At 44.4% G+C, this 24,807-nt stretch overlaps 1 protein-coding gene across 1 annotated transcript in view; it reads left to right on the top strand.

The window, feature by feature from the left end:
• LOC141148558 (uncharacterized) overlaps positions 1-24,807 on the top strand; it is a gene marked incomplete in the record, with an annotated part of 670,733 nt that overhangs the window by 81,737 nt on the left and 564,189 nt on the right. Inside the window, 4 exon segments of the mRNA XM_073636111.1 lie at positions 1,864-2,211; positions 7,426-7,521; positions 13,613-13,975; positions 17,089-17,388. Coding sequence (XP_073492212.1) covers positions 1,864-2,211; positions 7,426-7,521; positions 13,613-13,975; positions 17,089-17,388 — 1,107 coding nt within the window.

Here is a 24,807-nt window from a genome sequence, read left to right as displayed (position 1 = left end):
ATTAAAAAAATTGAGCATTTGGAATTCATAAATTCGAAAATTCATAAATTCGAAAATTCCAAATAACTAACTAACTAACTAACTAATAATAATTAACTATTAAATTATAGGTATTGGAATTTCCTTTCAAATTTGGCTGTTAGTAAACGTAAAAAATACAAATTTAGTTACAAATTATTCTAAAACGAATCAAAACAAATGGAACGGAACTAATTAATAACAATAATATTAACAATAATAAAAAGTTTTTAATATTATTATTGTTATTTATTATTATTAATTTGTTACGTTCCATTCGTTTAGATACGGCATTCGTTATTTCAGATAATTCGTAACTTTGGATAAATTTGTATTCGTTACATTTACTAACAGCCAAATTATTTCATATTTTCGGGTTTTCGGATACTCATTCTTATTTTCGGATTTTCTAATTTCGAATTTCTGAATCTTCGGATTTTCTAATTTCCGATTTCAAAATGATCATATTTGTGAATTTCGAATTTCTCAGAATTATTGAATTTCTCCAAATTTTCGAATTTCTCAGAATTTTCGAATTTCTCAGAATTAACGAATTTCTGATTTCAGAGTTTTCTAATTTCTCAGAATTAACAAATTTTTAATATTTCCGAATTAATGAATTTGTCAAAATTCGGTAAAAAACGAATTCGGAACGAAACTAATTGCACATGTCTACATTTGACAGCTGTTAATAATTAAAAAAAAAAAACAAAAAAAAAGAGTTGCCTCCAGGTTCCTGGTGTAGCACTGCCCCCATAGGGATTGCTGTGTGTAGACTTCCCTGGGCCTTTCCCTGATTATCTTGCTGCCAGTTACTAGGTGTTTTCACACGACCAACCGTACGCTCATCCGCTCGTCTAATAATCAATCCAGGGTGTTTTGTTTTTTTTGGTATTTATTGTTGGAACTTGGATAGGAGAAGAGAATAGTGGGATACTCCAACTGGAACTATTTACCAGGATGAATGTGGTAGCAGACTCTCTGCTATACCATACTGCACTGGTATGGGAGACATAAGTCCTTTGCTTGCTCTGGCAGAAGAAATTGTTTTATCCTCAGGACACTCACTAGCATCCCCTTTGACTGACACCTGTCCACTGACTCTACTAGCTGAACTTGGGTGGCCCTCACAGGACAGGCCCCATGACACAGGTCTGTACTCGCAGTAAGCAGGAACAGAACCGTACCAGTGTGTCTCCCTTCCAGTCAGCTCTGCAGGACATCTGGGTTGCTGCTTTACTCAGATTCAGGCCCTCAGATCGACCACCTGAGGCCCGCATGGCAGCCTGTACAGAGGGGCAGCCGCTCCCTCCCTCTAGGACCCCACTCTCCAGCCGAAGACCCCGAGCACATGTGCCCTTGGCATATGTATGGTCACCCAACATGCACTGAGGCAGGTTCCTCTGCCAATGGCCAGGGCTATAACTACGCCTATGCTCTTACTTGTCAGGTTTCCTCCCACTGTCCAATACGCCCCGTCCTATTGGACCAGTGTTAAACATTCAGACAACATGAGCAGCATCTGAGCACCATGAATAGGCCCCATCAATGGATCCCTGCTCCCTGATAGGCAGAGAGCATCTGAATTTACCTAGCAGCCTTCCTGGTAAGCAGAAAGACCCAAAAACTATACTCTCTTCTAGCACCTACCTAGGAGGGTGCTACACTCATAATGCTGATCACATGATCGCAGATAAAACATATGTGTAGACGAAATGAGAAAAGGTTCTGATATCATTACAGCTGTAATTTTACTTTGCACCGATCAATTTTACCTGCTGGCTCTACAATTCGTTTGTCTGGTAACGAGATTGATAATCTTTTTTTTTTTCCTGTTGCACACAGAGTTTCCCTGGAAGCCAGAGGTATGGGATATTCCAGTTCCCAATCTTTTCTATGGAAATACAGCAGCACTGAAGTGTGAGGTTTCCCATGTATTTCCCAAAGTCCTGAGTGTGAAATGGCTGAAGAAGGAGAAGGACAGTGAACAAAAATTCCCTCTGTCCCAGAATGATGGGTACAATATCTCAGAACTCACACCAGAGAAGCAGAAGGATAACACATTCACATACAAAGCATGTATAAAATTTAAGCCATCCATCGCAGATGAGGGAGAAGAGTTTATCTGCAGGGTGGAGCATCCATCTTTGAAGGAACCAGTGGAGAAGAGCACAGGACCTCTTACTATAGAAGGTGCCTCAAAACAGCCAGATATGTGTAACTGTTCTATATATGAAGGTGGACTATGTTTAGGTAAGGGCTTGTGTCGCTGGGCTTTTGTTGGCATCAGACCTGCTTCTCCCCCATACAAGTCAGGCAGGGTTCACACTGGTACGACACGACTTTTGTACGACTTTGCCCTGTGACATCGGTCCTACATCCATCCGACTTGAATGAACAGGATACGATTTTGCTCTGACTTTGAGATAAGTCTGACTTGTCCTTTGACCAATCAAAATAATCCCAGTGTGACATAAATTCCTTTTCCTGCTGCTGTAATCACCATGTCGGATGTCACAAGTGGGATGGTTAGGACGAGGATCCGACTTTGATCCAACTTCAATGATATTAAATGGGCTGAAAACGGACTAAAGTAGTGCAGGAACCTTTTTCAAAGCCAGACCGACTTGTGTCAGACCAATTAAGACGGCTCTCATAGGGAACCATTGATTTGTAGACGTCATGCGACATGTGCTCTCAAAGTCGCAGCGTATGTCGCACCAGTGTTTGGTTTTCAGGCAGAAAGTTGCGCGTTTTTTACCACCTTTTTTGCTGTGATTTTGCACAGGTCAAAAGGTCACCAATGTAAAAAGCAGAAAAATGACTGTAATCTGCCCAAAAAGAAGATCATGTCGTTTTTTGAGCTTCATGTGTTTTGCTTCAGGCTACAAAACGCTCAGATGTGAACAGGGGCCATTTAAATGAATGGGATTTTGCTTGTTGGGTGTTTTTCGGTCATTTTTTTGGGCGTTTTACTAGCTGAAAACGCTCAGGTGTGAATGCAGCCAGAACCTAACTGTTAGATGAACCTGCTAATAAACTCTGGATGCCAGAAATTAGCATGCAAGAATACAAGGAGCACCTGACCTATAGACCAAATTAATGTATTGGTTTGCACTAACAAAGTTCGGGGGCCAGAAAACACCCCCCCCCCCCCTTTCATTGGAGCTTCAGTTAAATAGGAAACTTGAATGGAGTGAATCTATGCAGGGAAGATAATTGCTGATCTAGGAGGATTACTAGCCAGCAGGATCACCATGAAGAATTAGGCTGCTTTCACACTGAGGCGGGCGGGCGTCAGCGGTAAAGCGGCGCTATATTTAGCGCCGCTTTACCGTCGTTTTAGCGGCGCTATTCAGCCACTAGCAGGGCGGTTTAAACCCCCGCTAACGGCCGAAAAAGGGTTAAAACCGTCCGCAAAGTGCCGCTACAGCGGCGATTTGCCGGCGGGTTTGCAGCGATGCCCCATTGTTTTCAATGGGAAGGGGCGCTTTAGGAGCGGTAAATACAACGCTCCTACAGCACTCCAAAGATGCGGCTTGCAGGACTTTTTTGACTGCCCTGCAAGCGCACCGCTCCAGTGTGAAAGCCCTCGGGGGTCTCACATTGGAGTGAATTGAGCGGCTCTTTCAGGGCGCTTTGCAAGTGCTATTTTTAGCACTTTAGTGCCTGCAAAGCTCCTCAGTGTGAAAGCAGCCTTAAGATCTTCTTGATTGCTCACGCAGATGCTTTTTGGGATGACTGAGCTCCTGTGTACTCTCACCCCTTTGTGGGGAGAGTATTTTATGAAATAAATCTTTTTAAACATTATTACACCATCGAAATTTCTTTTTATCATATTTACATTTGTGGAACTGCATTGGAGCCGTGCATCTGGTGATCAGCATTGAGCCGTGGGAAGGCTCCAAAGCGTGTTTTGACTTAGTGTAACAGCTGGGTCACACGCTCTGAGGTGAGCGCAATTCCTGGGGGGTCACTGGATAGCACTGGGGCATGGTTTTGCAGCACAAAGAACACTAGAAGCATGCTAGATTTGCATCTATGGACACATATCCTATACACCTATGTGATTTGATTGATAGGATTTCACTGATCACTTTGCAGCATTGCTCAAATGACTGTTGATCACGCTAATTGTATGAAGATATTTTGGGTTTATACTATAATGGTATATTTATTCACAGATTGGTACATTACACTTTAGCACAATGGCACAAGTCAGCTGTATTAATGGCAATAGTCAGGCTGCATTTATGGCAATGGTCAGGCTGCATTTCTTTTGACACAGGTCAGGCTGCATTTCATGGGCACTGGTAAATATTTTAGTATACCATTTGCTTCAGAATATTTTTTTTCTTGTTTTCCTCCTCTAAAACCTAGGTGCGTCTTATGGTCAGGTGCGTCTTATGGAGCGAAAAATACGGTGGCTTCTAGTGGGGTTCTCAGGGAATCAGGGATGCAGAATTGTCTCTTTTTAAAGCCAAACTGGGCTACTTTGAAGCTATTGGCTATTCTCTAAAAGAAAAAGAAAAACTGCCAAAACATTTTAGTTAACTGCTGCATAACATACAGTTTATGTACTAAAGCTGGGCATACACTAATAGATTTTTGAATGAATGTTCATATCAACATTCCTACAAAAATTCTCAGTACATTGGATGACTTATTGAATTTTGTTTGAAAGTACTGCAAAATTGTGTTTGCTTTTAACATTTGATTTTGGAATGAATAATGTTTCCCGAACAAAAACAACATTCACTGTTAGAAATGAATTCATTAGAAAAAAAAATTTCCACCCCACTCCTTCAAATTTTCTCATCACTGCTGTCGAAAAGGAACATTGGTTTGATCCCACTAACCAAACCAAAAGTTTTGAATAAAATTCTAGAATGGATCAGCCACTTAGAGTAAGCCCTCTCTATCCTTGTGAGCATCCCTCAGGGAGAAAGGCACTTAGGGAGTGTGTATTTTTTTGTAACCACATGTATGCAGCCAGGGCCGGTTCAACCACTAGGCAAACTAGGCAGCCGCCTAGGGCGCCCTGCTGCTGGTGATCCCACTCCCTCTCTCTGCACCCAGCAACTAACTCTCAACAGGCAGCCGCCCCCTCCCGAGTCCCTCTGTACATAGTGTCACTGTGTCAGAGGTGCAGCGGCAGGGGGACTGTGTCCCGACTGAATGGAGGAAACATCACCCAAGCTGCTGCACACCTCTGATCATCAGTGATCTGTCTAACTCTCACCGCGCATGGTCATGTCACCACCAGTCTCTGAGTGAACATTGTTGTCCTATAGCCAGCTTTGCCTCTCTTCCCAGTGCCCACACGATCCCTAATCCTGCCCCCCCCCCTGTCATGAGGCCACTTTCCCTCCTGGTCTGTCCTGAACAATGGCAGCGTCAGAGGAGTCACTGGCAGTGCTACAGGCTTGGTGACCGGTGGAGCCTGCCTGGAGGAGGCACAGAGGCAGGCAGAGTTTAAAATGATTGGTTCCTCACATGCACTGGCAGGGTCACGTCGTCGGATGCAGAGCCCCAGACCGTCACCTGGTGAGTAAAACACTGTCACTGAGATTGCATGCATTATCGCATGTAAATGTATATACAGATATAGTGTATAAAGACTGATCTGCCAATCACACTGATGTGCATGTACCGAGGGTCCCCCCCCCCCCCGGCGAGGCTGCATTTATGGGTGCTGTCGAGGCTGAATTTATGGGCACTGGTGAGGCCAGGGAAGGAGCCAGGGGGGGCGGCAAAATGAGGTTTCGTCTTGGATGTCAAAAATCCTTGCACCAGCTCTGTATGCAGCTGCTTTATTGAAATTAAAAAAGTAATCAAGCTGATCTAACTATGGAGTGTGACCGTCATTTCCTTATATTCTTGTGTTGGAGTAGAAACGAACTGTAGGAGCTGATAAACAAATGGTCCATGCAGGGCCGTAGATTTTTTTTTATAGCCCACTGTCAGCTGACATCGCTTAGCAGGTCCAGGCTGTGGAAAGATCCTAACTTTAAAGTCAGGATTCACCCAGATGCCTGGACCAGCAGCTCGCTCAGCCTCTCAGTGAGCCGCAGAGACCCTGAGCCAGCCGCTCCTGCCCCCTCCACAGCCTGGCATTCCAGTGAACTTGGGGTAGGGGGGCAGAGTCAGGGACTGACAGTCACCACTCTTTGCTCACTGAAGGCTGAGAACTGAGTAATCAGCGGTCTTTGATTGCTCTGTTGTTGGGCTCAGAAGCAGCTGGGGACAGATGCAACATTGGATTGATGCTCCATCCACCTAGGTAAGTATAATTTTAAAAATAACATCTCTTTTAAAGGAAAAAAAACCCTCTCCCTCCTAAGAACCCTCTCTCCCCAAGCAAAGATTCCCACTGTAAAATATCTCCCTCTCTCAAATATCCCCCCAAAAATTAAACCCCCTTGTCTCTAAACCGACTCACCAAAGCAAAAATATCTCCCTCAGTCAATACCCTCTCCCCCAGCAAAGATTTCTAATTATGCAGAAAATCTCCCTTCATTCAATCAAACTCCCTCCCAGAAGCAAATCCCTGCCATTACCACCCCCTGTAAACTTCTCTACAAGAAACTCCCTCCCTTCTCCAAAAGCAAACCCACCCCCTTTCCTGAACCCCCCACCAAAAGAAAGTCCCCCTGACTGGAATTCTTACTTCCCCCTTCCTAAAACAGAAAATTTATGCCTCCCCACTTACCAGACCTCAGATTCAACACGGCACAGGAGTAGGAAAACTTCTGCATCCACAGTCTCCCTTTGGCTGTGTCATATGATACCTTGAGGAGGAGTCTAAGAGTTTCCTCAACTGTGCACTGTCAGTTGCCAGCATCTGAGACCTTGCAGTAATTTCATGCTTTTCAGGGGGACTCCTTATTAAACTGAGGGTATGGGGCACAATAGAAAGGGGGCTGGCTGCTGCACTCCAAAAATCTGATTGCTTCTACTGTGCTGACGCTGAAGCTAAACAGCAGGGACATTGTCTGGGCATTTTGCCAGGATGCTCTAGGAGGTGTTTGAACACCCCTGACCCCCCCCTTATCTATGCCCCTGGGTCCATGATCGTTAAGAGGTAGAGGTTCTGAGCAGAGTTGTGAATTTGGGTATGACAATCCACATTGTATCTAGACAATATTTGCTTATCTCAGAGTTCAGCTTGAAGTGTTCAAAAAATTAAGGTGTGCTTTTGACTGCTACCTATAGAGGGTGTTTTTTTCAACCTACAATACATTTGTTTCATGGCCCATTGTGCATGACAATTCTGAATTTTCATCTCTCTAGCATTATTCCTTCCTTTTTACCAGTACTTTTTTCTTGTCGTGTTATCTGTGTATGGTATGTAATGTCAAACTCTCTAATTTTATTTATAAAGTGTTTATGTGATTTGTTGGACAGATATAGTCATATCTCCACCTGAAAAGCAAGATACCCCTCTACACAGAGCACAAGATGTCTCCATGACTGAGTCAGCTGTTATACTTCCACCCACAGGTCAGTGTTGTCGCTGCCATTACTCATTCACCAGCCACTTCAACTACCCAGAAATTGACTGGAATAATGGCGCTGCAGGAACAGTTAAAGAGAAAAAATATATAAACCTATTAGAAGACAATTTTATGGTACAGTTCATAGAGTCCCCGACTAGGAATGATGCTCTGCTGGACTTGGTAATCTCAAACCACGCATAGCTTATTACCAATATTCATATAAAAGGGCATCTGGGTAGCAGTGACCATAACATGATTTCATTTGATGTTAGCTGTAAGCAAAAAACACATACGGGTAAGATAAAAACACTTAACTTTAAGAGAGAAAATTTTCCAAGGATGAGGGCTGCTCTCCAAGACTTAGACTGGGAGGGAATATTGGCATCAATGGACACAGAACAGAAATGGGAATTCTTCAAAAAAACTGTTTGCAAGCTCACTGCAAAGTATATTCCCATGGGAAATACGTTTAAAAGGCTAAAAATAAAACCTATATGGCTCACGGCCAAAGTTAGAAAACCTATAAATATTAAGAAAAGAGCTTTTAAAAAATATATAAATGAAAGAACACTCTGAACATTAAATGTTACAAAGGATATAACAGATTATGTAAAAAGAAAAAAAAGGCTGCAAAAAAGAACGACAGATTGCAAAAGGTAGTAGGACAAACCCCCAAAAATTCTTCAAATTAATAGTAAAAAGGTCAGGTCTGAGCATGTAGGCCCTTTACAAAATAATCTAGAGTGGGTGACTGGGGACAAAGAAAAGACAAATTTATTAAATACTTTCTTCAGTTCTGTTTATACAAAGGAGCATGGGGGAGCTCATGTCCATAATGGGGGTGGTAGTGACACAGCCCCAAATGATCTACAATGGCTCAAAAAGGGATATGGTCCAGAAATATTTAGACAGAATAAAGGTGGATAAAGCACCTGGACCAGATGGCATCCACCCACCGATCCTATAAGAATTGAGCTCTGTCATTTCAAAGCCTCTGTTTCTAATTTTTAGGGACTTATTAATGACTGAAATGGTACCACTGGATTGGTGTAGAGCCAATGTGGTGCTGATATTTAAAAAGGGTTTAAAGTCTTTACCAAGTAACTATAGACCTGGGAAGATACTGAAGAGTTTAATAAAAGACCACATAGATTAGTTCTTGCTAGAAAAAAATATTTCAAACAGATAGCATGGATTCACGAAAGACAGAAGTTGTCAGACAAATCTGATTTCTTTTTATGAAGAGGTAAGTAAAACCTTGGACAGAGGGGTGGCTGTGGACGTGGTATACTTGGATTTTGCAAAGGCATTTGACACAGTTCCCCACACACGGCTCATGTGTAAGGTAAAGTCTACAGACTTGGAAAAATCAGTAAATACCGTGTTTTTAAGGATCGGGCGTCCTTAGGAAACCAGTAACTGTCACGGTTGTTAAGAAGCGGGCAACCGCTAGCGTCCTAAACAACCAGTAACTGTCATGGTTGTTAAGGATCAGGCAGCCGCCGCCTCCCTAACAACCAACGAGTTATCAGCTGTCAGCAGGGTTTCCTGCTGACAATCTGAATGTTAAAAAAAAGAATTGTCGGCAATGATAAATTAAGAAAAAAAACAGCATGGGGTCCCCAATATTTTTTTTCAAATAGCGTGGGGTCCCCCCCCCAAATTCCATTCCAGACCCTTATCCAAGCATGCAGTCCAGCAAGTCAGGAAGGGGGGACAAGCAAACACCCCACCTCCTGAACCATACAGGCAACATGCCCTCAACATGGGGGGGGGGGCCTTGGGGCGGGGGGCTCTGCCTTTCCCCAAAGCACCTTGTCTTCATGCTGATGGGGACAAAGTCCTCTTCCCCCTCTGGCGGTGGGCATTGTGATTGACGATGGATCTACAATGGGTTGTCCTCTCCACCTGACTCTGTTCACTGATCACACAGCTCTCGGCGGCCTTTATTGCTGTTCCCGCTCACTGGTCACTTGGTATCAATCTCTGTGCTCCAAGTTACTCGCAATGCCCCAAGTCACTCACTATACTCACATACTCCTAGGTAGTCCACAATACTCACAGTACTCCAAGATACTCCAAATTATTCACAGTAGTCCAGGTTGATCGCAATGCTACAATTTTCTCCCAATTACTCACAGTACTGCAGGCTACTCCAGATTACTCACAGTTCTCCAAGTTACTCATATTGCCCCAAGTTATTCCTGGACTCTAAATTACTCGCAATACTGCAGGCTACTCCAGATTACGTACAGTACTCCAAAATCATTCACAGTACTCCAAGTTACTTGCAATGCCCCAAGTTACTCTCTATTCTCAAAATACTCCAAGTAACTTCAAAATACCCACAGTATTCCCACTTACAGTACTCCAAGTTACTCCAGATCATTCACAATACTCCAGGTTACTCACAATCCTCCAAGTTACTCACAATACTCCAAGATACTCCAAATTACTAACAGTACTCCAAGTTACTCCAAAATCATTCACAGTGCTCCGAGTTACTCCAAAATCATTCACAGTACTCCAAGTTACTCGCAATAAATTAGGAAAGTTTGCACGCTACTCATATAACAAACTTATTTAAACAACTCTAAAAGTGTTTACATAAATGAAACAAATCAAGGTGAATATACCGATTTGATACAAAGTGTCCTTTTGTGAAGTTCATAAACAAAATCCCTCAAGTGACAAGAAATATAGAGACAGACACACGATTCAGTGATGAAGTAGGACTAGGTGTATGTATTCATAAAAATTCAGACAAAACGGTGTTTTGACTAATCCCTTCACCACATGTACATGCCGCTTACCAGAAAACGAGGATCTTAAATTATAGAGATCACACTGGCTTCAATTGATCCAGAAAGGCTCGGCAGTCAAGCTGGGGAAGATGTCTGTTCCACCGCCAGTCATAAGGATGGCTTCATGATGCCAGATACAAGGAAGTCAGCTGACAGTTACTCCCCGTATGTGTAGAGAAAAGAGGAAAACCTTGTAGTATATTATACGATTAAAAAGTGTTAGCACAGATTCCACTTCCTATTCAGCAGATTTAAATCAGCGTTGTATATCAATTAGCACACATTAACACATTTGGAGCAACCAGCCTGTTCGTGCAGAATGATGTCACAAATACGACCGACGCATTTCTCAGTACCAGGCTTTGACTGGGAAAGGAGGCTATTCCCCTTGATTTGCTTAATTTATGTAAACACTTTCAGAGTTGTGTAGATACGTTGTGTTGTGTAAATACGTTTTTTAAATAAGTAGCACACTTATTTTTACACAAACTTTTTTAATGTATTGGTTATAAGAGTCTTTTGTTTGGAATAATTTGGTTGCAGCTTCTCGAGTGGTTGTTTATATTTTTTTATTTTCACTGTGCTATTGATTGATTCACTTTTATTGAGAGGTGGAGGGATACGCACAGGATTTTTATATATAAGTTACTTGCAATGCCCCAAGTTACTCCCTATTCTCACAATACTCCAAGTTACTCCAAAATACCCACAGTACTCCCACTTACTCACAGTACTCCAAGTTTCTCCAGATCATTCATAATACCCAAAGTTACTCACAATACTCCAAGTTACTCACAATACTTCAAAATACTCAAAATTACTAACAGTATTCCAAGTTACTCCAAAATCATTCACAGTGCTCCGAGTTTCTCGCAATGCCCCAAGTTACTCCCTATTCTCACAATACTCCAAGTTACTCCAAAATACCGACAGTACTCCCACTTACTCACAGTACTCCAAGTTACTCACAATGCTCCAAATTACTCACAATACTCCAAGTTATTCCAAATTACTACCAGTTCTCCAAGCAACTCACAGTGCCTAAGGTACTCCCCCTGATTCAGTACTCACAGAGCCCTCACAGTACCCGAGCTTCCCTGTAGTCAGTCCTAGCAGAGTGTCCTACGTCTTCACTCACAACATGCCTGCAGCTCCCCTGTCGGTGTGTCCGGCACCCTTCTGCAGCTCCTCCTGTTAGTGTATCCTGACTCCCACACCTTCTCTCACAGCTTTCCTGCGGCTCCTCCTGTCAGTGTGCCCACAGTTCCTCCTGCCTGCCTCTGTGTCTGTCTCCTTCCACAGCAGTTCTCTTCTCACAGTGTGAGTTTGCCTCCCCTCTCCTGTGTTTTGCAGCATGTCTCCTCTCCACAGCTCCACAAATATCTACTTATGACAAATGTGATTTTTAATTATAGAATACAATAAATTTCAGTCAGATTATGCACATATGCAGTTTTTAAAATTAAATGATAAATCTATTCCACCAGTGATTGAGGGCAAGTGAAAAGTCCACTGCTAAATCTGTCAGGGGAACAGCACTGGTAACAACTGGACCAAGGAACTACTCACTCAGGGCTTTTTTCTCAGAAAAAGGTGCAGGAACTCAACCACGACCCCCCAACCTGCCGATACACACACCCTCCAAACCACTTTAAAACCACTTCCCATCCAGGCTAATTCTGACATGGGAAGTGGTTTTAAAGTGGTTTGGAGGGTCCTACATGTAAATTTCATATTTTTTTTTGCTAGGAAATTACATAGAACCCCCAAACATTATATATGTTTTTTTTAGCAAAGACCCTAGAGATTACAATGGCAGTCGTTGCAACTTTTTATATCGCATGGTATTTGCGCAGAAATTTTCATGCTTTAAAAAAAACCAAAATATTAAAATTAGCCCAATTTTTTTGCATAATGTGAAAGATGATGTTACGCCAAGTAAATAGATAGCTAACATGTCACACTTCAAAATTGCACACGCTCGTGCAATGGCGCCAAACTTTGCTACTTAAAAATCCCCATAGGCGACGTTTTAAACATTTTTACTGGTTACATGTTTTGAGGTACAGAGGAGGTCTAGGGCTAGAATAATTGCTCTCACTCTAATGTTCACAGCGATACCTCACATGTGTGGTTTGAACACCGTTTTCATATGTGGGCGGGACTTAGGTATGCGTTCGCTTCTGCGTGCGAGCACACAGGGATAGGGGCGCTTTACTCTTTTTTTTTTTTTTTCTTTTTATTGTAAATCTTACTTTTCTTTTTTTTGTAGTTTGACACTTTAAAAAAAAATAATAATTTGATCACTTTCATTCCTATTACAAGGAATGTAAACATCCCTTGTAATAGGAATATGGCATGACAGGTCCTCTTTACAGTGAGATATGAGGTCAATAAGACCCTACATCTCACCTCTAGGCTGGGAAGCCTGAAATAAAACTAAAAAAATAAAGGATCTCGGCTTCCCAGCCGAGACAGCGCCATTTGTTTGAATGCAGAGGCCGGGCGTGACGTCATAACATCGCGCCCGGCCATAGAGACTCCGACAACCATCTGGTCCACCGGAAATCTCTATGGTAAAGATCTGGGGCCGGCGGATCCGTTCTCTGACTCACCGATGGAAGCGGTGAGTCGGTAGAAGCACTGGAGGGGGGGACATCCTCCTCTCGCCGCCCGTAAGAACGATCAAGCAGTGGAACAGCCACTATGATCATTCTTATGGTGTAGGGAATCGCTGGCTGAAAAAGAAGATATCTGAATGATGCCTGTAGCTGCACCCAGCATTCAGATATACCTGCACAAAGTCAAGGACGTCATATGACGTACCTTGGGCGGGACGTAGTTAAATAGTGGGTGTGGTCAAATCTCACTAACAGTGGGAGGATCTTAAGGGGGCATTAAATACCAGGACTGCAATACCAAGTGCAGAGTTCAGCCTTCTTCTACAGCTGCCTACCTCTGCATCCACATCTCATTTTCACCCCTGTTCAGCTCTGACCTCTGCATGCGCCCCATCTTCCCTTCCCCCCTTCTTAAAAGCTCCACCATCTTCCACATGCCTTACATTTGTAGCTGTATTAAGCTGAAGCCCCTGGCTGGCTCTAGTACCTCTCCTCACACAGTACGTGTCTCCGCTCCTCTCACTTACATGGAGATCATTCGTATTAAGAGATACAAAGCAGCTTTTCTAATAAAATGTATAGCCTTATTGTAGATGTTTATAGTCTATGTGATGTGTCAAGTTCCTGCAAATGAGTGGCATTGAGTTTTGGTATTTATGTCTTCTTTTAGCAGATCAGCTGAGATTCATTGTTGGGAAGATTCAGGGACCTCCTCGGTGGATTCATGGGGAGAAGGTTGCTCTGTATATTTCACTGTCTTATTGCTCTGAGGACACTTGGGTGATGTGGATGGTGGAAAAGACAGATGGAAAAGTAGAAGAAATATCCAACAATGGAGGGGATCCCCTGACAGACTCTGGTTATACAATATCTAAGGAGTCAGAAGAGTCTGAAAAAGAAGGACTGTTCAATATAACATCATCACTGACATTTGTATCATCCGTGTCCAGACACCCTCAAGTCACATTTGCCTGCAAAATCACCTCTGATGGACAAACCAAGACCATGAAATTCCAGCCTGAGTCTATATATGGTGAGATAATTCCTCATTTTAATTTACCTGCAAGTGCTTGTGTGTTATATGTGCTGAATGAGTTGAGCTGATTGTTAGAGTACCACAGATTGCGCTTGTTTTATGACAGTCTAAAGATAGAATTTTCCAGCTAAGAAAATGTTTATTGCATAAAGTTACATTAATCAATGCAGAGGCGTAACTAGAACCTTCAGGGCCCCGGTGCAAGAAACCATGAAGGGTCCCCCCATCCTGGGTCCTTCCCTCTGAGCCCAGAGCCCTTCCCATTGATCCCAGGACCCTTTACTCCCGTTGCGGGGCCCTTTATCATGTTCCTGCAATGGATCCCTTTCACATGTTCTGCAGCGGGCCCCTTCATGCCATCTTGACCCCCGCAGTGGTGGAACACCAGGGCCCAGTCACAAGTGTGACCTTTGCAAGCCTGGTAGTTCCGCCAGTGATGTCAGCTTGCACGCTTACAACTCATTCAAAACACGGCGGCAAGACTGTTGACAGGAAAAAAACCCTGGGAATCTATTTCACCATCCCTAAAGTCCCTACACTGGCTAACCGTAAAGAATCTGATCAAATTCAAGACCCTCTGCCTCACCCACAAATGCATACAAGGAAACGCTCCGCTATATCTTCAGGAGAAAATAAAACACTATACACACAATCGCAGCCTTCGATCAGCTAACCAAAATCTCCTCATCATGCCTAAATATCGCTACAAAGCAAAGGGAGAACGAAGATTCGCAGTCCAAGGACCCCGACTATGGAACGCTCTTCCGACCCACATCCGCATGGAAGAAAACCATCAGGCCTTCAGGAAAAAACTAAAGACCTTCCTTTCCTAAGAGCCGGCAACAGAGAACGCATTCTAGCGCCTTGAGGCGATTCAGTTCGCATTTGCAGCGCTCTACAAATCCTTCATTCATTCATTCATTCATTCATTCAGTAGGACTGTGAACAGTGTCAGTCAGTAGGGCAGTGGACGGTGTCAGCAATGCAGCGGATGTGCTCAGTAGGGCCCCTTCCCCCGCTCTCCATCCTGAAATCAGAGCCCACAGCAGCCAGCAGGAGAGGGGGGTGAAGAAGTCGGCATTGTTGTGGGGGGGGGGGGGGGGAGCACACAGGGGCAGCAGAAAACAAGTACCTTGGATACAAGGGTTTTTATCTACACAAGCAAAGGTGCACTTTGCCACTCCACTCACCACAACCATCCTCCCACCAAACCCGCCACACACAGTAACACACCTCCTCTATTTCTTTATAATCAGTGTGGCGTTATGGCCCCTAAACATGAACACAACCGAATTTCAATCAGAAACAAATATGCCATATAATGTTTTATAAATCCAAAATCCCCAGTGCTATAAACATTTATATCAGGTTAAACCAAAGTAATAATCTCATATCATATGAAAATGTGGGGTATTGTGACCAATTCCCCAGTGCTGTAAATGTGATTTTCACCAAAAAATAAATATTTGCATATAATCAATAAATAAAATGTGTAAAAAAATTAAACTGATGGTTAATACAAATGCATATAACGTGCTTTACACATAAATAGTTAATACAGTTCATAAAAGTGCTGGGATTTGAAACCATGATTCCAATCCACATAAAGTGTGAATGCACCAAAAATCTTTAAAACACTCTTCTTTATTTAAATCAGTGTCCAATAAATACAAATATTCCAGTCCTTAATGAAGCTTTATCTACACCATCCAATGTTGTACTTCACCCCAGTGCACCACTCAGTGTCTAAACCAGCTGCTCACCTTAAAGTCAGACCTATATTTACATACAGGTCTGATAGTACTTTAGGAACAATCACAGTGGATCCCCCCCCCCTAGCAGCGTTCTCCATTAGTCCATAGGATGCACCAATCCACCCATCATAAAAAGTAAATAAGACTCCATAGCATAATACTGCTTCAATTTAAAACAATTTATTTCAGCAATAAACACTCACATTTAAATTGCACTCCAACGAGTGTGTCAGCGCATTAAAACAGCAGTGTGTCTCCCGATCGTAATCCTCAACCTTATTGTAACACCTCCTGTATTAGAGTGCCCCCCTCTCTGGATGAAGGAGCACAGGGGGCATCTTCAGCCTGGGGGGGGGGGGGGGAGGGAGTGTAAGATGGACTAGCAGATTTAGATACACTAACAAACTGAAGCCAAACTCCAGCTAACACTTTATAAGCAGTTACAGCAAACAGAAATTGTGACAGAAGAGGATGGGATTGTGATAGAAGAGGGAGACATTGTGACAGGAGGGGGGCAGTACTCAGCCATGAAATGGTAGGCCATGTAAAATGATAGAGCAGGGTCAGCGCATGCTGAAGCTCACAGTTCACAGAAGTCGCCAACTGTCTGCAGAATTAGAGCGGAGACTGCAAGCCAGGCTTTCCTGTCCAATATCAGTGCCTGACCTCACAAATGCTCTTCTGGAAGAATGGTCAAACATTCCTATAGACACACTCCTAAACCTTGTGGACAACCTTCCCAGAAGAGTTGAAGCTGTTATAGCTACAAAGGAATATTGAACCCTGCAGGCTAACACTGGGATGCCATTAAAGTTCATGTGTGTGTAAAGGCAGGCGTGCCAATACTTTGGCAATATAATGTACTGCATAGCTCTCAACTGTCCCTGATTTCGAGGGACTGTCCCTCTGTCCCTCTTTCCTCCTCATTTGTTCCTCATTTTGGTCTGATCTATAAAGATGTATATAAAATGCACTTTTTATCTTTCAAAAAGTGTTTCCCAGTGCTAAACCTTTCATCCAAATTCTAAATTGCTGCATTTGTACATTTTAAAAGCCAATATAAAGGAATAGTAGTGGTAAAAAAAACACTTGTGGATTTAATTAACTTTTTTTGGGGTTAATTCTCCTTTAAGGGGGTGTGGCAGGGGGCGTGTCCTATGCCTTGATACGTTTGTTAGTAGGTGTCCCTCGTTCCCATCTCAAAATGTTGGGAGGTATGGTACTGCTAAAAACCTACACAATGGTACAGGCTGTTCCTTTGTGTAAATTTTTAGTAGTACACTATATTGCCAAAAGTACTGTACAGCTACACTTTAATATGCACTTTAATCAATACATTTTATTTATCAATTTTAGCAAAGCCGCAAGCCCTGGGACCCGTGAAGACAAGTCTGTGTGACAATGGAGATGTCCTCTGTTCTCTGAACCTGCAGAAATTTTACCCCAGAGATGTGGAGCTCAGCTGGAGATCAGGAGAAGATAAGCTGGAGTCCAGAGAGAAGTATGAAGAGAATAATGATGGAACATTTAATGGTAACAGTCATTGTACTGTCCCAGGAAAACTCTTATTAAATCCCAACTTCACCCTCCATGTGACCTGGAACCACAAATCTCTGGATGGACAACAATCACAAGTCCTGTCCTGGAGGGATCCGGGTAAGTATGAGATAAAAAAATTACAACTTGGAGCCCATTCCCTCTGCACGGCAATTCATTTTACATGCGTTGGTGGCATTAGCTCACCCCAGTGCACATTGCAACAGCACAACACATAGTAATGTACTTACTTGCGTTGCAGTACAATCCCAAACAATGGTGCATGCACCAATTTTTGGCAGCGCACGGCACCACAAAGTTGCAACGTACATCTATCGTAAGCTGCCTTGGGGTGCTATTCGGAATGAATGGCAATGCATCACAACACATATAACCTATGAATGGGCCTTTACTATTTACCTACACAAAGACTGAATAGACACTTGTACATCAAACTGGAATGCAAAAGAGAATCTTATTTTTTTTCTCCAGCATACAACAGTTGAGAAGAAGAACAGCAAATCAAACACCTTCCCACGAAACCCTCACATTTCTATCTCTACCTTATAACTCCTGCTAAATCCAGTACAATCCAATATCCAAAGTGCAGTTGGGTTGGCTTTAATGGAAGGGAGAAAAAAGTTATGACTTTCTTGAATTAGTGTAGTATCTATGTTATCTTTTTATAAATTTGTTATTATGTCCTCTGAATATATAATATGACCATTAATGCATTTTATTGAGAAAATGAGAATGTGGCCACCAGGAAGGACATGTTCAGTGTTCTTCTCAGAAACCTTTCATAATATAATCAGAATTCTTGGACTTCATTATTTTATGTGGATTTTCACATTCAACCAACCTTAAAATCAGTGTCAGATAATAACAGCTTTGCTTGCATACTTCCTTTGTTATCAGTGAACAACCAAACTACAAAATGCTGACCTAGACTTCTTCAATAGCTTATAAGTATGTATTTAAATTTCCAATCTTTGAGCTTAATAGCAGTATGCAACGGGGCAGGGAAAATACCACCTCCCAGCTGTGTGATGCTAAGGCAGATGTCAGATTGCAATAGACAAAGCCAACAAACAACAGAACAGGCAAAATCTGGTGTGGTCTCCAAACTGTGGCCCCGGGGGCCTCATGCGGCCCTTTGCTTGCCTTAATCTGACCCTTGGGGCACTAGGTCTCCCACCGATACTAGACATCATTCCTCTTACTGACACCAGTGATGGAGCATAATTCCTACCACTGACACAAAAATTTGGGGCACTATTCCTCCCCTAATGTCAAAGATGAGGCACTGACACAAGACAATTTCGACTCCCACTGGCCACAGTCTGGCCCCCCTAAAGTCTGAAGGACAGTAAAATGGCCCTTTGTTTAGAAAGTTTGTAGACCGCTGCTTCAAAGGATAAGTTAACTTAAAAAAATAGATATATTAAATGCACTTTTTTTGGAGGTAAAAAAATGTGCATTTATTATTTTCTAACTAGGATCCTGCAGAGCATTTCATTTGCAATCAGTAGATGGTGAGTGCAATGTCAGACTCCTGCAGACTAGGGATGAGCCGAACACCCCCCCCGGTTTGGTTCGCACCAGAACCTGCGAACGGACCGAAAATTCGCGCAAACTTTAGAACCCCATTGAAGTCTATGGGACTCGAACATTCGAAATCAAAAGTGCTAATTTTAAAGGCTAATTTGCATGGTATTGTCCTAAAAAGGGTTTGGGGACTCGGGTCCTGCCCCAGGGGACATGTATCCAAGCAAAAGAAAGTTTTAAAAACGGCCGTTTTTTCGGGAGCAGTGATTTTAATGATGCTTAAAGTGAAAAAAAAAAAAATGAAATATTCCTTTAAATATCGTACCTGGGGGGGTGTCTATAGTATGCCTGTAAAGTGGCACGTGTTTCCCGTGCTTAGAACAGTCCCTGCACAAAATGTCATTTTTAAAGGAATAAAAGTCATTTAAAACTGCTTACGGCTTTAATGTAATGTCCGGTCCCGGTAATATGGATGAAAATCAGTGAGACAAATGGCATGGGTACCCCCCCAGTCCATTACCAGGCCCTTTGGGTCTTGTATGGATATTAAGGGGAGCCCCGCACCCAAATTAAAAAAAGGAAAGGCGTGGGGCCCCCAGGCCTTCTGAACAGCAGTATACAGGCGGTGCAAACAAGACAGGGACTGTAGGTTTGTTGTTAAGTAGAATCTGTTTGTAATTTTGAACTGGTACATTTTTAAAGTGTAGCTCCAGCCAAAAAATCTATTTTTAAGCTTCTTGGAAAACATAGGGAAGGGTTATCACCCCTGTGACATTTGTTTTGCTGTCTGTGCACCTCTTCAGAAGATTTTACCTCACTTTCTGTCCCAATGACAAATGTTTTTTGACAATTTGGGGTTATTAGTGAAACAATGATTGGTGATAAAGCATCAGTGGAAAGGAGACACGTTTTTCCCATATTAACTCTTACAGGAGAGAATTCCCCTTCCTAGGGGTAGATTTCATCTCACTTCCTGTTGTCTCCTTCCGTTTGCAAGTAGGAGTCGTTTGTAAGTTGGATGTTTGAAATTAGGGGCCTGCCCTATATACTCTGCAGAAATTGGGGCCTTAGGTGTTGGTGTTGCCACAACACTGTAAGCCCTCACAGTTACTCTTGGTGGGTGCAGGAACGGGCTCTGCTGTGAAATATTAGATCAAGAATTGTAATTACATGCCCCTGTTGAACAGAGTCAGAAAAATTGGGCCTTTGGTGGTGGTGGTGCTGGTGCCACAACACTGTAAGTCCTCACAGTTACTCTTGGTGGGCGCAGAAACAGGCGCTGCTGTGAAATATTAGGTCAAGAATTGTAATTACATGCCCCTGTTGAACAGAGTCAGAAAAATTGGGCCTTTGGTGGTGGTGGTGCTGGTGCCACAACACTGTAAGTCCTCACAGTTACTCTTGGTGGGCGCAGAAACAGGCGCTGCTGTGAAATATTAGGTCAAGAATTGTAATTACATGTCCCTGTTGAACAGGGGCAGAAAAATTGGGCCTTAGGCACTGGTGCCACAACACTGCAACGCCTCACAGATACTCTAGTTGGAGCGCAGGAATGAGCCCTCCTGTAAAATATTGTATCAAGAATTGTAATTACATGCCCCTGCTAAACAGGGGCTGAAAAATTGGGCCCTAGGCACTGGTGCTGGTGCCACAACACTGCAACCCCTCACAGATACTCTAGTTGGAGCGCAGGAACAAGCCCTGCTGCAAAGTATTGCATCAAAAATTTTAATTACACGCCCCTGTTAAACAGGGGCTGAAAAATTGGGCCTTAGGCACTGGTGCTGGTGCCACAACACTGCAAGCCCTCACAAATATTCTAGTTGAGTGCAGCAACGAACCCTCCTTGCAAAATGTTGCATCAAAAATTGTAATTACACGCCCCTGTTAAACAGAGGCTGAAAAATTGGGCCTTGGCCACTGGTGGCGGCGCCCAGAACCAAAAATATTCTTACAAGCTATCAGCATGATCATTGAGGAGGAAGAGGATAGTCACTCAGCATAACAGGATAGTCACTCAGCATCAGCATAGGCAGTCTTGAAGGGATCTGACAATTCAAAAAAAATTATTCGGTTACATCAGCATCAGGTGCTTGGTAGCTGGTGGTGATCCAAGACTGACTCATTTTTATGAAGGTCAGTCGATCGACCGAGTCGGTGGACAGGCGCACCCTGTGATCCGTTACAAAACCTCCAGCAGCACTAAATGTGCGTTCCGAAAGAACACTGGATGCAGGACAGGCCAGTAGCTCAATTGCATACTGTGCAAGCTCTGGCCAGTGATCCATCCTCAAGACCCAGTAACCCAGAGGATTTTCGGTGGGAAAGGTGTCCAAGTCAGATCTTGCCCCTAGGTATTCCTGCACCATGTAAATCAGATGCTGGCCATGGTTGCAGGACCGATCATACCTTGGGGCTGCGGACTAAAAAATTGTCTGAAGGCATCGGTCAGATGGCCACCTTCTCCACCGCTCCTTCTTTGACTGACCGAAGCCTCAGCAACACGTTGTCCAGGAACAGGAGTTTGTAACCTATTAGTCTCTGGGAACGCGTTCCTCAGACCTTTCTGCAAGGCCTCCCGAAGATGTTTCATCCTCTGCTCCCTCTGCGACAGCAAGATAAGGTCCGCAACCTTACCCTTGTAACGTGGATCAAAGAGGGTTGCCAGCCAGTATTGATCCCTCTCCTTGATACCAGGAAAACAAGGATCCTTCCGCAGGCTTTGCAGGATCAGGGAGGCCATGCAGCGTAGGTTTGCTGAGGCATTCGGTCCGGAGTCCTCTGGGTCACTAAGGACGATATGATCCACAGCCACCTCCTCCCAGCCACGTACAAGTCCACGGGTTTCTTGGGACTGTAAATGATCCCTTAAAGACTGCTGCTGATGCTGAGTGACAGGCTCCACCTCCATGCTGACACAATCCTCCTCTTCCTCCTCCTCCACCTCCTCCTCCTCGTCCTCTTCCTGTGTGATCGGCGGGCACGCAGGAACACTGTCTGAATAAAGGGGGTCTTGAGAGCTAAGGAAGTCCTCCTCTTCCTGCCTCTGTTCTGCCTCAAGTGCCCTGTCCATTATTCCACGCAGCGTGTGCTCCAATAGGTGGACAAGGGGGACAGTGTCACTGATGCATGCACTGTCACTACTCACCATCCTCGTGGCCTCCTCAAATGGTGACAGGGCAGTGCATGCATCCCTGATCATGGCCCACTGGCGGGGAAAAAAAAACAAGCTCTCCTGACCCTGTCCTGGTGCCATAGTCACACAGGTAATCATATATGGCCCTCTGCTGCGTGTGCAGCCGCTGCAGCATGGCCAACATTGCGTTCCACCTGGTGGGCATGTCACAGATTAGGCGGTTCTTGGGCAGGTTAAATTCCTTTTGGAGGTCAGCCAGCCGAGCACTGGCATTATATGACCGGTGGAAATGCACACAGACTTTCCTGGCCTGCCTCAGGACATCCTGTAAGCCCGGGTACCTACCCAAGAACCGCTGCACCACCAAGTTAAGGACGTGAGCCAAACAGGGCACATGGGTCATTTGTCCCTGTCGGAGGGCGGAGAGGAGGTTGGTGCCATTGTCGCAAACCACCATTCCTGCCTTAAGTTGGCGTGGCGTCCATCACCTCTGAACCTGCCCCTGCAGAGCTGACAGAACCTCTGCCCCAGTGTGGCTCCTGTCCCCCAAGCACACCAGCTCAACCACCGCATGGCATCTTTTGGCCTGCGTAGTTGTGTAGCCCCTTGAATGCCTATGGAGCACCGCTGGTTCCGAGGACAAAGCACAGGAAGAGGCCATGGAGGAAGAAGAAGAGGAGGGGGTGGAGGAGAGAGGTGTGGCAGAATCACCACTAGTAGCATTTTGGAGGCGTGGTGGCGGAACAACCTCAAACACTACTGCACCTTGTCCTGCATCCTTCCCAGCTGCCAGCAGAGTCACCCAATGCGCTGTGAAACTTAGGTAACGTCCCTGTCCATGCCTGCTGGACCATGAGTCAGCGGTAATATGCACCTTACCGCTGACCGCCCTGTGCAGCGAGGCATGGACATTGCCTTCCACATGCCGGTAGAGAGCCGGAATCACCTTCCGTGAGAAAAAGTGGCGTTTGGGTACCTGCCACTGAGGAACCGCACATTCCACAAACTCACGGAAGGGGGCTACCAACTGAAAAGGTAGCAGTTGAAGTGCTAGCAATTTTGCCATGCTAGCATTCAACCGCTGGGCATGTGGATGGCTGGGAGCGAACTTCTTTCGGCGGTGCAGCAGCTGGGGCAGGGAAATTTGCCTGGCACAATCTGACGTTGGTGTACCGATAGCAGGTTGCCCACAAGTACTTGGCTGTGACACACCTAATTCTACACCTTCATTCCTCTCAGTGCAGGTCTCAGAGAGGACTGAAGGTATAGTGGGATTGGAGATCTCAGCTGATGAGGAGCAAGGAGAGGTCCTCTTTGTTCTTTGGTGTGGGTCTTTTATGTACGCTTGCCAACGAACTGCATGGCAGGTCAACATATGTCTGGTCAAGCATGTGGTGTCCAAGCGGGAGATGTTTTGGCCACGCGAGATACGCTTGAGACATATGTTGCAAATAGCAGCGGTGCGATCTGCTGCACTTGTCTCAAAAAAGGCCCACACCAAAGAACTTTTGGAATAACGCGCAGAGACAGCAGCGCCCTGCACATGCGGAGCTTTGCGGTGTGATGCAGTCAGTGTGCTGCCCTTAAGCTGGCCCCTGGAGGGCATCCTGCCTCGTTGGTGATGTGCCTCTTCCTCCTCCTCTCTCTTATCAGGCACCCATGTGGAGTCAGTGACCTCATCATCCCCTCCCTCCTAATCACGGGAGCAAACCTGGCAGTATGCTGCAGAAGTGGCAACATGACTGCCAGATTGCTGTCCTTCTTGTGCAGCCCCTCTGTCTGGGCTCACGTTACTGCCTTCCTCTAGCTGAGTACCATCATCGGAGCCTTCAAAACGCTGGGCATCCTCCTGGAGCATGTACCCAACACTGTGGTCAAACAGTTTGGGGGACTCCTCAGGAGGACATGGTGGGGCTAGGGAAGGAGTGACTGATTCCATTGAGCCGAGGGAAGAGGCCGGGTTGGCAGCTGCTTTGCCAGACAAAGTACCCTGAGTATGGGTGAGAGAGGATGAGGAGGATGAGGATGGCTTGGTCATCCACTCGACCAAGTCTTCCGCATGTTGCGGCTCAACGCGGCCAGCTGCCGAAAAAAAGTCCAAGCGTGTCCCACGGCCACGTGGTGATGAGGATGCACCGTGTCCACAACCAGCACTGTTGCCTCTAGACACAGAGCCTACTTGCCCTCTTTTATTGGCTTGTGACTGTCTGCCTCTCCTTGTTGGCCTTCCAGACATACTAATGGCCTGCAGTGAGATGTAGCTGCACTAAGCTGGGATATATATATATATATATATATATATATATATATATATATATACTGATACTGCAGCTAGCAAAATCAACTTCCTGCCTGTAGTATTATTAGTATGAGAACACCACCAATCTTCTACAGGTAGCTTTAGCTGAACACTATGCAGAGGTCGCACTACACTAACTTGTAGCTTTAACTGAACACTGTTCAGAGGTCGCACTACATTAACTCGTAGCTTTAGCTGAACACTGTGCAGAGGACGCACTACACTAACGTTTAAATAATGTAGCTGCCTGCGGTAGTGATAGAATCAGGAAAACACCACCAACTTTCTACAGGTAGCTTTAGCTGAACACTGTGCAGAGGACGTACTACACTAACTTGTAAATAATGTAGCTGCCTGCGGTAGTGATAGGATCAGGAAACCACCACCAACATTCTACAGGTAGCTTTAGCTGAACACTGTGCAGAGTTCGCACTATACTAACGTGTAAATAATGTAGCTGCCTGCGGTAGTGATAAAATCAGAAAAACACCACCAACCTTCTACAGGTAGCTTTAGCTTGAACACTGTGCAGAGGTCGCACTACACTAACTTGTAG

The sequence above is a fragment of the Aquarana catesbeiana genome, linkage group LG06 (genome assembly GCF_042186555.1).
Source record: "Aquarana catesbeiana isolate 2022-GZ linkage group LG06, ASM4218655v1, whole genome shotgun sequence".
In the NCBI taxonomy this organism is placed as follows: Eukaryota; Metazoa; Chordata; class Amphibia; order Anura; family Ranidae; genus Aquarana; species Aquarana catesbeiana.
The sequence above is the reverse complement of the archived record's forward strand: the minus strand, read 5'-3'. Positions and strand labels throughout refer to the sequence as shown.